This window comes from Mus musculus, chromosome 5 (genome assembly GCF_000001635.26).
Source record: "Mus musculus strain C57BL/6J chromosome 5, GRCm38.p6 C57BL/6J".
NCBI lineage: Eukaryota > Metazoa > Chordata > Mammalia > Rodentia > Muridae > Mus > Mus musculus.
In genome coordinates this window covers 66,745,479-66,760,070 of record NC_000071.6, presented here as the reverse complement: position 1 = coordinate 66,760,070, position 14,592 = coordinate 66,745,479, and the positions used below count along the sequence as shown (strand labels likewise).

The following is a 14,592-nucleotide window of genomic DNA, read 5'->3' as shown; positions in this document are numbered from 1 at the left end:
GATCCTTCTGTCTCCACCTCTTTGGCCTTGGGATTACAAACACCTCAGAGCCTGGCTTTTTTCTTAGGTCCAGGAAGTCAAACTCAGGTCCCCATCTTGCACAGTGAGCACTTTACTGACTGTGCTGTCTCAGAGCCCACGGTTGCATTTGCCTCAAAATGCTCATGATATGTCTTCTTGGCCTCTTCCTCGGCCACTCCTTGCATTCTTCCACCACAAGGTCCCAGATTTTCCTTTAAGGGACTCTCTGCTTCTTTGTTGCATAGCAGCCAAGCCCTTTGAGAGGGATAGGCCAGGCTAGAGTCTGATTGACCCGGGCTCATCAACTCCCCTTCCCTGGACATCATGAATAAGGGCTATGACCCCTTTCTCTACCTGAGGCATGTAAGGAGAATGTGAAGACAGAACTCACTAGACCTCTTGGGCTGGAGCAGGGTAGGCAAATGCCATTATAGAAAGCTAGAACACGAAGCCACTAAAGCACAGCCCTGTGGAACAGCTGGGAGAATCCAGGTCCTCTCCAGTGTGGCTGATACAGCTGAGTCAGCCTAGCCTGCGTCAACCACTCTCCTGCCTGACAAGCTAGGAGGCTTGCTATTTCTCTAAAGCCAATTCCTGTGGAACTTTTCTTGTGCAACCATAAAAATGCCAACAGGCTCAGACTCTCTCTCTCTCTCTCACACACACACACACAAGTTCAAGGGAAATCTTACTAAATATGCATAGGATGCAATAGAAACTCAAATAAGAAATTAAGTTGCAGATACCTCTATCATACAACTCAAAACTCTAAACCAGCAGGGGGAAGGTCAGTGTTGTATTACATCAGATCTCGGTTAGGGTCCATCAGGCCCGCATATACGCAGGAACATCCAGGTTCATGGCCAACATGGAGGCCAAAACAAGAGCACTGGAAATGGCCAGAATTGAAGAAAAAAGTGTTATTTTCTAATATTGACGAATGTAGAATTTTACTACAAAACAACATGACTAAGGGTATGACAAAAGACACAGGTAGGGAGGACAGAAGGAAAGACAAAATAGTCCGTTATGGAAACAAAGATTTAAAAGCTGCAGATCTGGGGGAATCAGACTTTTCATTGACCACCCCACACCCCCCAAAGCCTAATGGTGTCTAGAACACAGAGTGATGGCCTCTCTGTCTGGGATGTCTGTTCAGCTTCTCACTACTGTTATTTGGTGGCAGACCTGTTCCAAGTGTACTGTAGTTTTAATGTAAACTGTTTCCCATAGCCTCATGTGTTTAAAAGTTTGGACTCCAGCTGGTGGAGCTGATTTGATAGGCTATAGGAGCTTTAGGAGGCAGGGCCTGAGTGAAGGTGAGTCTCCTTTGTCTCCTTTAAGTTACTTCCCCTGGGGATTTTTTCACAGTGATGGGAAAAGTGATAAATACGAAGAGCTCGCATGAAGGCTGCAGGAAGACCTCAGTGGTAGAACACTTATCTCCCATGTGTAAGACCCTAGAAAATCGTGTGAACATAACAGTTCACATTCCACACAGAAACCAACGGGATGCCGTTGTGTCTGTTCAAATGTCAAGGATGAAAGGGGAAGAGGGAAGCTACAGTCTGGGGGTGCCATGGGCAAATGAGGAAAAGAGCTGCTTGCAAAGCACCAGGGTGGGAGTTCAGGAGCCACACAGGATCCTGACCAACCTGCCCTCCCAACTCAACAGGACTAAAACTTTTGGAGACAGGAGCAATAAAGAGCTTTGAAACAGGACAGGGTGGGGAGGTAGGGGAGTGAGGGTAGCAGATGTGTGGGATCCAGGTCTGAGCAGGGTACCACACACAGATGTGTGTGTGGGATCCAGGTCTGAGCAGGGTACCACACACAGATGTGTGTGGGATCCAGGTCTGAGCAGGGTACCACACACAGATGTGTGGGGGATCCAGGTCTAAGCAGGGTACCACACACAGATGTGTGGGGGATCCATGTCTAAACAGGGTATCATACACAGATGTTTGTGGGATCCAAGCCTGAGCAGGGTACCACACAGAGATGTGTGGGGGATCCAGGTCTAACCAGTGTACCACTCGCAGAAAGCCTAACAGTGCACTGAATCCATGACCTTTTCTTTGTCTTGTTAATAATCACTTCATTTCTACCATGTATCCATGACTATCCACATCCAAAGACAGAGTAAGGGTCCAGTGAAGGAGAGAGACTGGGAGGAGCAGGTGAAGAAGAGGGAAGAAAGGACTCCACCCATTGGCTTGGTCCACTCACCCCTATAAGGGATTTTCTTCAAGTCCTAACCACTCTCCTAACAAATTTTATTTAAAAAAAAATAAAATAAAATAAAATGTTAAAAGGGCTTCAGTCGGAAAAGAATGTGCCTGGGTACCACATAGATGGAACTGTTTCCTAGCAACCGATACTGCTTTGCAGAGATGCTCAGTAAACAGCATCTCCTGAAGGGGCTGAGCTGGAGGGGGAGGGGCAGGTCAGCCACTGATGACTGTGGCTTGGGTCTCCTTATAGAACAAAGCTGTCACAGGCCAAACTCTGGAACTAGATTGCCTGGGGTTTAAATCTCGAGTCTGCAACTTGCTTAGCTATGTGGTTTCAGGCAAATCAGTTAACACTTCTGTGCTCCAGTTTCCCCATCTGTAAAACATGCATAAAACTGCTTGGTTGAGAAACATTGCACCAGATGTTACAGATTTATATTTATCATCTCGTTAGCTCCAGCATCCTCTCTGTCACCAGCCTATGAGAAATGGTCAGGAGTGGGTGAGATTTCATTATCATTACTGCTACTATTTATTCTGGCTCTGGGCTAGCTGGGTCATAGTACCTTGTCACATTCCAGTGACTCTTACCACAGGATGAGTCAGGCTTTCGCTTGTCACCTACCCCTCCCATTTATGACAACTTACAAGGTCCCTTAGGAAACAGGCAATAACCACATCTGTCTGCCAATGACAGTTTCAGCTCCACAGCCGTTAGTTTTTCCACTTCCCATAGGAAAGGTGAGAGGGGGCTGCTTCTCTGAGGTCACACTAGACTGTGACAATGGTCACAGCCATGAACCTACTAAACACGCGCGTGCACGTGCACACACACACACACACACACACACACACACACACACACACTTCCATGCTTTTTTGTGCTGAATATCTTGCAATCAGGAATACTCCAATCTTTCTCTCCTAATTAAGAAGTAAGAACTAGCTGGGCATCTGGAGCAGGCTCGGGAAGGGCCCTGAATGTTGTTGGAGGTAAGGAACGGGGAGGATAAACATCCCGGGGCATGCCTGCTTGTGGTTAAATCTGATCTAGCTAAAAACTCAGTTCTGAGTGCTACCAGAGGCCAAACTTCAGGGCAAGCTACTCTTTAAACAACTCGTCTAACAGGTATCATCTACCAAAGGGACGACGTTCCAAGAGTCTAGTCACTGACTACTGTCTCCAGGTCACAATTAGGTGAACTGCTGTTTTAAATCATTCTTTAAAAAAAAGTAAAGAAAAGAAAAAAACTGGAAAAAACACTTTGCTTCCTGTTAGAGCAGTAACAGCTTCTATTTTCTCTGTCTCTGCAGAATCCAAGTGTGAATCAAGTGTCTCCTGCTGTCCGGGCATAGACTCTGTGGCATGGGCTTTGTGGCTAGCCTACCTAAATGAATGAATGAGGAGGTCCTAGGACTATGATGAAGAACTGATCCTTGGCCATGGGTGCTCATGGTCATCAAACGAGGCAGCTCCCACACTGACACATTCATTATGGAACCACAGGGCAATTCTTCTGAGAGATGAATGCTCTAGGCATAATGTGCACTGGGAAGGAAGGAGTTTGTGAGCTTAGCCAACTGCAGAGAATGTCACTCAGGCAGTCATGTTGAAGGTCCTAAAAGATTTGTCCCCGGGGAAGTGAGGAAGGGACATACCAGGGGCCATCTTCTCCTTTATTCTGAGGATTGGGACATTGATTCTTTGTACCTGACTGATGATACTGATAAGGGAGAGGAGGAGGAAGAGGGAAAGAAGGATAAAGAGGGGACGATGGAAAGAGGAAGGGAAAAGCCCCTTCTACAGTAACAGCTATGATGCAGATGTGTCAGAAGGAGTTTTCCAGAAGGCATCTCTCCAGGGACAATTGCATCTCCAGTTCCGAATCCTCCATTCCACTGCCTGGAGAGGTGTTGTGGTGCTGCACTCCGGCATCCATATTGGACCCTGAGAAGATCGCTGACAATTGATGGGGCTTCCAAAGAGCATCCCAAAGCAGAGGTGAGTTGCCACCTAAGGTCTTGTACACAATTACTCTGCTTACACTTGGAAAAAGCAGGCAGATTGCTTCCGGTTCCTTCTCACGTGTGAGTACAGGGCAGGCTCTACAAACTCTGTCTTACCCTAGAGTTTTAATCCCTGAATCCTGAAGTGTAAATCTCAAGGTCATCTCTGACATTTCTCCTAGAAAACAAATTCTAGCCTTTTCTGTGACTTGGATAAAGGGGTCTGGTTGATGGCGATGAGTAAGTAGCCCCTGAATGTGCTCGTGGAGGCCACGGCCACAGCTCAGTGGCAGAGTCTGTGCCTGGTGCTCAGTACACAGTCAAAAGGAAGGAAGGGAAAGGAAACGTACAAGCATATTCAGCAACTCCTCGTTCCCTGCCCCTCTCCACACACAGACCTTCACCCTACTTGTAGAACTTTAAGATTGTGCGTGTGTGTGTGTTTGTGTGTGTGTGTGTGTGTGTGTGTGTGTGTGTGTGTGTGTGTGTGTGTTAGTACTGGAGGTTTAACCAGAACCTCCCTCACCCTAGACAAGAGCTCTCTCACTTAGCTATAGTTCCAAATGAAAAGAAATCATAGTAGAAGCCACAAATCAGCAGCAATCTAACACCCCTGCTTAGAACCTTGCCAATGTTCTTGGCTTAAATTTTACCTTCACTATGAACCCTTATCTATAGGAAGAATTCTGTCACCTTGAACATCCCCATACAACACTTACTTATTCATTCATTCACGCACCCATTCATTTTGAATATTGGCTTATAGGAATGCATCACCACACCCAACCTACTCTTCATCCTTAGAACATATAGCTTAGCTTGTCGTTAGTCACTTATTCTCATTTCTCTCAGTGTGATTTCCCCAAAGGAAGGAAGTATGTACATTTTGCATCCTGTAATGCTGGATCCTAGCACTGGGCCTGGCATTACCATTGGAACTCAGTACACTTCTCTCAAGAAAGGAATTCTTTTTTTGTTGGGGCGGGGGTTCGAGATAGGGTTTCTCTGTGTAGCCATGGCTGTCCTGGGACTCACTCTGTAGACCAGGCTGGCCTCGAACTCAGAAATCCTCCTGCCTCTGCCTCCCGAGTGCTGGGATTAAAGGTGTGCACCACCACGCCCAGCAGGAAAGGAATTCTTAAATCACACTTTCACATGCTCATGCTGATGGTTTTTTTTTTTTTTAACCATGATTTAATAATAAAGAACACTCACAAATCAGTACTGCCGGGCATCCCAACTAACTAATTTCATATTTAAAACCATTTGAGTGCTTAATGTGTTGATTAATAAAATATCCCACTGAAAAAAACAATTGAGTATAATTTGCCAGAAATGTTTTGTAAGGAAGGAAAAGAGCAATCTACTCACTAGAATAAATAGAACTTCAGTTCCTCACTTGGTGCACACTCACGTGATCACAAATAAGCCTGGGGATTTTCTTTTTCTAAAGTATTGAGTCATAGCAACGAAAAGGCCACAGCCCTTCAAACCCTGGACCTCTACTCACAAAGCAAGTGAGGAAGTGAAGGTGGGTCTAACTTCGTCTTCCATGACGTACCTCTATAAAGGCAGTGAGGTAAGGGGTGGGGTCTGTCCCCTACATGTCAGGTTGACCAGAAGGACAAACTACATCTCATCGTAGTTCACCACAGTAACTACTGAGCAGCCCGTAGTGTTGGCTAGCTTTCCCGGCTAGCTTACCAGTTCATTCTTTACAGCTCAGTGTAGATACAAACATAAGCATTTGTTGGCAAGGTAAGTGTAGTAGAAAAAGTTATCTGCCAAGTGATTGCGTAGGTGTATGGCATAAAACCAGGTCACCCTGCCTTTTCACTGATGTCAAAGGGGGCTTCTTGGGCTCCTAAAGGTAACCCGTCAGGGTCCAGTGCACAAGAACATCACTTTGGATGTGTTGTTCTCAACACTGCAAACGTGTACTTTTTCCACAGCAGACCTGAATTCCATTACGTCATTCTACCATGCGCAGAGAGATAGATAAAACATCTCATGTCCTGGCGGAAACTTTGCCAATATTATGTCATGCTTCTTTAAAAGAACCATTATTTCCTCTCTATTATCTGGCAAACCTTCCGTTCCAGCTACCGCTATAATTATCAGTCACTTTACAGTAAGGTTCCAGTCACTCCTCGTTTTCTCATTTAGTTGCACTGAAGTCATCCTTTTCCCAACCTACACTTCTCTACGTGAAGTACACACAGATACCTTCCTTTGCTTGTAATATAAGCACCCACAGCCTCAAGAACAAGGGAGGAAGTGAATCACAAACATTGCATTGCCTTTTTTTTTAAACTCTTAAAGCAGTGAACTATGCTTTAAAAGAACAAACCATCCCAATGAGAGTATCTTAGTCAAAAATCAGCTGGACAGTGTGCTGCATGCCTATAGTCCTAAGCAACCCTTCAGAAGGTGAGACCCAAGGACATGAATTCAAAGCCAGCTTTGGGTTACAAAGACCTACCTAAAAATAAATACACATACAAACAAACAAACATACAACAACAAACCCATGAAGATCAAGATCACAACACAGTGATGAGGTCCCACAAAACAGGTGACAGGGATGTCAACAACTGTATAATGAGACACTGATGGCTGCCAGAGAGGCTTCCATGCCCCTCTTGGAAGGATCTGCCTCTTGGTTGAATTCAACCTTTTCACTATTTGAAGATAAAGTCCTGCCAGATGAGAAAACTCTCGGATGAAGATGTGGGGGTTTGGGGGTGGCAAAGATGAAAGAGGCAGTTTGCCACCAGCACTGGAACATGCCAGGACTGACCAAAGATGTCTCCCTCCCCCACACCCCATACAATCAAATTTGAAGAACATACCATACAGACCACACAGGCATGGTTTTTCCAGTTGAATTCACTAGGGGGTGTGAAGGTAGAGAAGTCCATACCTTCTCTCCATTCCCAAATGCCACAAGCACTTGCAGACTGTGCACTCAATGCCCATGACAGTCCAGCACCGAAGATAAAAGTGTAAGGAGAGCCATGACCTCCATGAGCAGACATGAAACACTTCAGACTCCATCTTCATTCCTTTGAAAGGTTAAGGTCTGAAGGCAAGCAAGCCAGGGAAGCAGCCTGATCCCTCTAGCCTGTCTGTCTTGATAGCAACCACCTACTAGGGACCAGTGAGGCGGCCTGTCCACATGAGAGCAACCCTGAGTCCTGACGAAGAACACTGTAAGCTGAAGGGAACAAGCTCATCTGGGCAGCTGCAGCTCCTGAATCCGCTTGCTCTCCGCACACGAGAGGTGGACCTCAGCACTGTGTCAGGCATAGTCCTTACAGGAGACGCACAGCCCTAAGTGAGGGAAATATAAGGAATCGAATGGCAAGGGCTATGGAATTAATCTGTTCCGGAGAGCCTTTTCCAACTTCTAGAAGCCTAGTCCCCTTGTCTGTAAATGTTGAATAAGTGGAAATATGCTTGTAATATATATATATGTATATGTAATGTATATTAACATACATAGTGTGTGTATATATGTATAAACACATCCTTTATAACATATACTAATATATAGATTTATAACATGTATTAATAATTAATGTATATAATATATACTAATATATAATACAGACATATATTTGTAAAGTCTAAGAAAGGACCCTGTCCTACCTCTGACATTTACCATTTACTTCTTGGACAAGACCCTTAATCTGTCATAGCCTCAACTCCCTCATCTACAAGTGAGGATAACAACAGTACCTACTATAGAAACACAGAATTTGTGTTCTGCCAGGTGAGGTGGGAGTCAAAAAAAAGGCAGATCTCAATGAGTTCAAGACCAGTGTTATCCGTATAGCAAGGTCCAAGTCAGCTAGAGCTACATAGAAAGTCTCTGCTTCAAAAAGAGAAAGAAAAGGAAGAAAGGAAGAAAGAAAGAAAAGAAGAGGCACCCAATGCCAACATATAGTAAATATTTCATAGCTATAACTTGGCATCCCAAGCAGTGTTAGCATACTTGGCATGCTGCCTCCTGTCTGACAGTCACCTAATGAGTGAGAGAAAAAGAAACCCACAATTTCCAGTACTTCCAGAGCTGCCTTGTCCCACCTAGCACTGACTGCCACCCATGAAGTCAAAGCCAGATGTGGACATCATGGGTCCTTTGTCATCTGTCAGTGAGGAGCAGGGTGCTCAGAGCTCTAGCTACTGGAAGCAAATGTCCTCCCTTCCCCCCTTCTTGGTGGCCAAAGCTCTGTCTGCCCATTTAGAGTTTGTTTGATACAATCAGTTTCCAGGGAGACACTGAAGCAAGGAGAGTCGGCTCCCCCTCCCTGTCCACTTCCCCTTTCCCCAAATCTCTGGGCCTTCACTGTTCTCCGACCATGTGACAGCTTTGTGTCACAGCAGCCCTTGTATACAAACAAGACAGACTACTTAAATGTCCCTGTTCAGAAAGCTACTGCTTGCTCTGGGCTATACATCAGCTTTCTCTATCCAGCTAAGAAGGGCTTTCTTTTTCTTCCCCAGCTCTCATAAGCAAAGCTGGAGAAACATTTGCAAACCTAAACTTCACTGCAATTTGAAGAAAAAAATAATAATAATAAGAGTCCTTACAGTGGCAGAGAAGTTGAATAACTATGACTATACAATTTACAGTATGATATCACCAGTGTCGTAGTTACTGGCCACCAAATGCTAAATTAACTCAAAAGCCACTCATAAATTTCCCCTACTGCCAAACCATATGGCGCCTTCCAGTATCAGAGTGCTAAGATACCCTCAGAGTATTTAACCTTCAGAAGCAGATCTCAATAAAAGTCGAATGAAAAAAAAGTAGTCCCTTGTGGACCTAGGAAAGTGAGGTTCCCACTCACGTGAAACTTGGCTTAGGTTACAAAGAAGGCTGCGCTCACCACAAAGCCAGGCGCATGCTATGACTCAGTTAAAGGGATCCAGAAAGTTTTCAAATTGAGATCACTGAGCTGGACTGAAATCTTCCGCCCCTCCCTTTTAAAGGCTTGGCAACCTGTTCCCAATCCAAATCAAGTGGAATCCGACTGAAGGGCCATCTGGTCCTCCAGAAAGTGTCTGTCACTTAAAAGAAACATAAAGACTAGAACAGATTAATATTGTTGTGGGTGGAGAGATTAAATGGGAGAGGAGAACCAGGCATATTAGACTCATCGGCCTGCAAACAAATACCAGTGCTAGCATAGAAGAAAGGGGGGTCAAAAATAAGCTACCAACTTGCCAATCCCCAGTTTAATGTATTGGACTGTCTACAGGGGTCAGGCACTGAAGATTTTTCTTGGTGTTTAGTACAAAACTACATGTTCAACCTAATATCAAGGGGTAATTTTCTAAGCCCTAGTAGACTGTGAGGTCATCTCATAGGAAAGCTATCACAGGCTCTCCTCTGTTCCTAAAAGCAAGCAAGAGCTGGGCAGTGGTGGCCCATGCCTTTAATCCCAGCACTCGGAAGGCAGAGACAGGTGGATTTCTGAGTTCGAGGCCAGCCTGGTCTACAAAGTGAGTTCCAGGACAGCCAGGGCTACACAGAGAAACCCTGTCTCAAAAAAAAAAAAAAAAAAAAAAAAAAAAAGCAAGCAAACAAGAGGTAGCATGCAGTATCAGCTTAATCAATAGCCCAAGTATTCAGAATTAATAGACAGAGATAGCGACAACTTCTGTCTGGAGTTAGATTTGATCAAGCATTAAGTAAAGTAAAATATAATGAAGTGAAATCAGTAGGTAACTGAATTATAGTATGTACACTCGAAACTTATAGTTCTGAAGAATGTCTTTCAAACTCAGACTTGGTGCCAGGCAGTTATGGTATATGCCTATAATCCCAGGAGGGCCCAGAGTTCAAAGTCAGCCTGGGCTACTTTGGGCTGTCCCTACCCAGTCTGTGACCGGACCGAGCCCAGCTTTATTATCGAGTTCACCTTTGGCAGCTGAAGCAGAAGCTGGTGTTGGGGGAGGTAGGAGCCTGGCTTCTGAGCCATATTTCCTGCCCAGTAAGATGGTCTTCAAACAGTCAAGGCAAGCCTCAGTCTCAAAACATCAATATAAGACTAGGGATGTTATGTCAGTGAAAGAGTACTTGCCCAACTCCTGGTACTGAAACATAAATAAATAATTAATAAAATAAGATAATAAAAGAGTGAAACCAAAACAGAACAATATAAAATTCAGTTGCTATTAGCAATAGCACCAACAGTCATCGCAAGGATGGTAATAGTAAGAATAACAGCAACAGTAGTATAAATGGTAACTATGATATCATCACTCAAGCAGTACCAGGTGCTATTCTAAGTACTTTCTTAACATGCACATGTCTTATGGATTTGTTGTTTGTGTGTATGTGTGTGTGTGCATGCATGTGCGTGTATTTGTATATATGGACCCACAACACTGACATCAGGAGGCTTCCTGGATCACTCCCCATACTGTTCTTTGAGGCAGCATCTCGAAACTGAACATAGAGCTCCCTGCCATGGGCTAGTCTAACAAGCCAGCTAGCATGAGATCCCAGTGCTGGAACTACAGATGGGACCTAGTGGGCACTTCGGATCCAAATACCAATCCACGCACTCACCAGGCAAATGCTTTAACCAACAAGCCTATTCTAAAGCACTTTAAAGTATATTCACGTATTAAATCCTGCGGCACTCCTCCAAAGTGAGGTGTTGTTTAATGTCCTGTTTTACAGATGTTTCAACAATATCCCCTTTGTTGTTTTGTTGTTAGTTCGAGGTATCTCTCAAAGAAAATATCTGGAAACATAAGGACAGGAAAAGCAGCTTGCCCAAGGTCACTCAGCTAGAAGTGACAGACCTGGTCCCCACCCAAGGACTTCCAGCTAGGAAGCTGGGCCTCTTGGCCCACTGTGCAGCTTACTGCCCTAGGAAAATAAGCTAGAAAGGCAATTCAATAGGAAGTTGGCCTTGCCTCTGCCTGCTGAGAGTGAATTATTCCTTGAACTTTGCTGTCTCCCCTTAGGACCCTCCCCAAAACCACTTAAGGTACTCTCAGGCTGCTCCTACAACCATGGAAAGTCTCTGGAAATGTGACCCAGCTGTCCCTACCCAGTCTGTGACCGGACCGAGCCCAGCTTTATTACTGAGTTCACCTTTGGCAGCTGAAGCAGAAGCTGGTGTTGGGGGAGGTAGGAGCCTGGCTTCTGAGCCATATTTCCTGCCCAGTAAGACGGTCTTCAAACAGTCAAGGCTACAGGCTGAGAAATTCCTTGCTAAGAACCTGTGTCCGGAAGCTTGCTCTGTGAGCCTTATTAAGAATGTAAATTCTCTAGACAGACCAACTCAAAGAAGCCCAGAACTAAAGATGCAGAGTAGTAGCAAAGTTTATTTATTAACCTGCTGCACCCAAGGGAACATTTTGGTGGGTTTTTTTTTTTTTCAGAAAAATTCCTGACTGCACAGAAAGAAAAAAATGAAAAAGGCCTGTGGGAAATTTAATCACCAATGGAACAAAACCGAAAAACAAAGCCCTCCCCAATGAGGATGTTGCCAGAGACAATGGGCCCCTAAGGGGAGATGCGATTGTCTCCTGATAAGAATCCCCACGGGAAGCGGCTCACACTAAGAAACACATTATTGCTGTATTAGCCCAGGAATCTTTGTTCAGTGGGCAACTGTGTGCAAAACCATCTGTTATGGCCCCCGGCTCCCAGTTTGCAAACGTGGCATTTACATTTCAAGAATGGGAAGGGGAAAGGGGGGGGAGTGTTGAGCACTCCCCCAATGCACACACACACACACACACACACACACACACCTTTTTACCCAGCCTGGGCTTAGGAGAGGAAACTCCCCTTTTGATGAAATCCAACTCCACTGAGGAAAGGAGATAGGCCACTTCAATTATGCACACGCAGCGTGCCTGGCAGCCTGGTCCTAAAGCCACACACACACCATTTGGGTTTTCACTGTCTTTGACTGGTTTAAAGGGCAAAGTATCAAGAGCCATTCTAAACTGTGTTTAGCGCTTAACCCGGCTCTGCTTTCTTAAACTGTCTCTTCCTTTCCTCAAGCTGATATGAAAGCTAATGTTCTACACTGTGTAATGTTTAGCCTGAAATACCAACAGGAAAAAAAAATCTTTATATATTTTGATCTATGGGGAGATGTAATAAATATGTGTACATATTCCAAAATTCACAGAGATGTGAGATTCAGATTTGCATTCTATCCTGCATGGAGTTTATACCACAATGCACTTTTAAAGGCAGGACATGTATGTCAATATTACTATAAATTACTATCAGTTACTATCAAAGAAACTGGGAATAAATCACGTGCCTATGAGAAAACAGAGGCTAATTTCCCCCCCAAAAAATTCAAGAAGTTGAAAGAAGCTGTCACACAACTCTCCACTACTGTCTCCAGTGAGCCTGTGAGCCCCAAACTCAGAGAGAACACCTGTCATGCTCCAAGCCTTCCATCAAAATAAGCCTTCCATCAAAAATAAGAGGCTAACGTCGTTTTCTCATCTGGTAGTAAGTTACATCTGGTAGTTACAAGAGACAAGCCAGCCCTGACTTTTAGTAATGGTGCCTGGTATATATTGTTTCCTTAGTTCCGTTTTTAAATAGATGGCTCCAAACGCTAAGGAGCTTTTTTGCATCCATGAAGCTGGTTGACCCTGAAAGGTGGCGGCCTGTGGCTGAGCCTTCCAGCAATAGCCTCTGCAGGCAACCCAGCAGGTTTAAATATACAGCCCTATAGTTCTATCACCCTACCAACATTGGAGACCTGGGCTGTCCCAAGGGTGGGGATGGGGTCGCTAAGCGACCATCTGAGTTCTCTGAAGCGTATTCTTGCTTGGTCACGACTTAGCTGCACACATCCTCCTTTGAACTCTCAGGCCAAGGGGGTTGCGCGCCATTTAGCCAAATTCCTCTTCTACAAGGCATTTTAAAAGGTGGTTCATAGGAATTCCAAGAGTGGATCACAAATCACCTCTCCCACTCTCGCCCTCCACGCGTCCTGAACCCAAAGACCGGATTGTTTCAGAATAGCAGGGCTACTGAGCTGCACCTGCAGATAGACATCATGAATCAGGATCACCCAGCGAGCGCTTCCTGGACTGAGCCGAGAGCTCCAGTGATTTCCTTGGCCTTCCACCGAGTCATTTAAGAAGTGAAATGTGCCAACCTGGCCCGGTACGGGGCCTGCTGCAGCCCACCCTGCGGTCTCTGGGACAACCGATAGCTGGGCAGCGTGTCTACGGATAGCGCACTCACAACTAGGTCTTGCAGGTTCCCCCCTACGCTGTGCTCTGCGCCAACCTTGCACCTGAACGGGTGCCAGAACACAGCCAAGAGGCTTGGATGGGTATGAGCCTCAGTGGTGATACTGCCAACTCTGCTCCGGAAGGGAGAAGAGAGAGGCCAAGGGAATGTGGAGCAGTGAGCGGGACACCCCGAAATGCGGCTCCCGCAAAGGGCTCTGGAAGCTCGAGCCCCTGTAGCCTTTGCAGCGCTACGGCTCGCACTGCGCTTTCCGTAGCAGCACTTGCAAACCAAGCGGAGATTGCGAGCTCCGCAGGCAGCAGGGATGAAGGCGCAGGGGACAGCCTCTTGCCCCTGGGCGCACAGCTAGACCGCAGTGTCCCCCCTGTTCACGCCCACCATCCCAGAGCCCCAACGCCAAGGGATCTCAGTCTTCCGAAGGCCGCGGAGGATGACCTGGGGAAGCTGGCCACGAAAGTGGGGGAAGGCTGGACCTGAGGTCGCTGCTCTCGGGGCAGCAGCTTGGGGCGCCCCTGCAAGGCCGCCCGCCGGTGGCGGCACCTACCTCGATCCACTTCTGTGCCTCGGCGAAGGCAGGCTCCGGAGGTGGTTCGGGCTGCAGGGGTTGAAGGACTTCCAGACCGAGAGCGGGGCAAGCCATCTGCGAAGCCCGGCGAGTACTGGAGCGCTCGGCCGCCGGGATGAGCACAGCCTCCTCCGCAGGAGCGCGCTCTCCGCCCCTTCCCGCCCGCCGCGCTCTCCAGCCGCCTTCCCCGCCCCCACCGAGCGCAGGTCCCGGAGGACAGCGGCGCGCACTGCCGGAGGACACCGTGGCCACCTCAGCCAGTGGCGCCCGGGCCCGCCGCTTCGTCCCCTCCCCCAACTAAAAATAACCTGCCAGGAGCTCCGGGCGTCCTTCCCGGGCTCATGCAAGGACCGTGGGAGGAACACGGCCCGCCACCCCGCTTGTCCTGCCTCCGGCCGGCTACTTTGGGTAGCAGGTCGAGCTGCACCTTGGGTGAAGCTGGGCGGGGAAACAGCACTACTGCGGCAGAACTGGAGGACTGACTGGCACCTGCTGTCCCTCCCAGC

General features: G+C 46.7%; 1 protein-coding gene across 1 annotated transcript in view; it reads right to left on the bottom strand.

Moving 5' to 3' along the window:
* The window catches only part of Limch1 (LIM and calponin homology domains 1), a 311,271-nt gene extending 297,089 nt beyond the window's left edge, over nucleotides 1-14,182 (bottom strand). The window contains exon 1 of the mRNA NM_001001980.3: nucleotides 14,066-14,182. Coding sequence (NP_001001980.2) covers nucleotides 14,066-14,161 — 96 coding nt within the window. The 5' untranslated portion in view covers nucleotides 14,162-14,182. The remainder of the gene's footprint in view (nucleotides 1-14,065) is intronic.
* Between the last annotated feature and the right edge of the window lie 410 nt (nucleotides 14,183-14,592).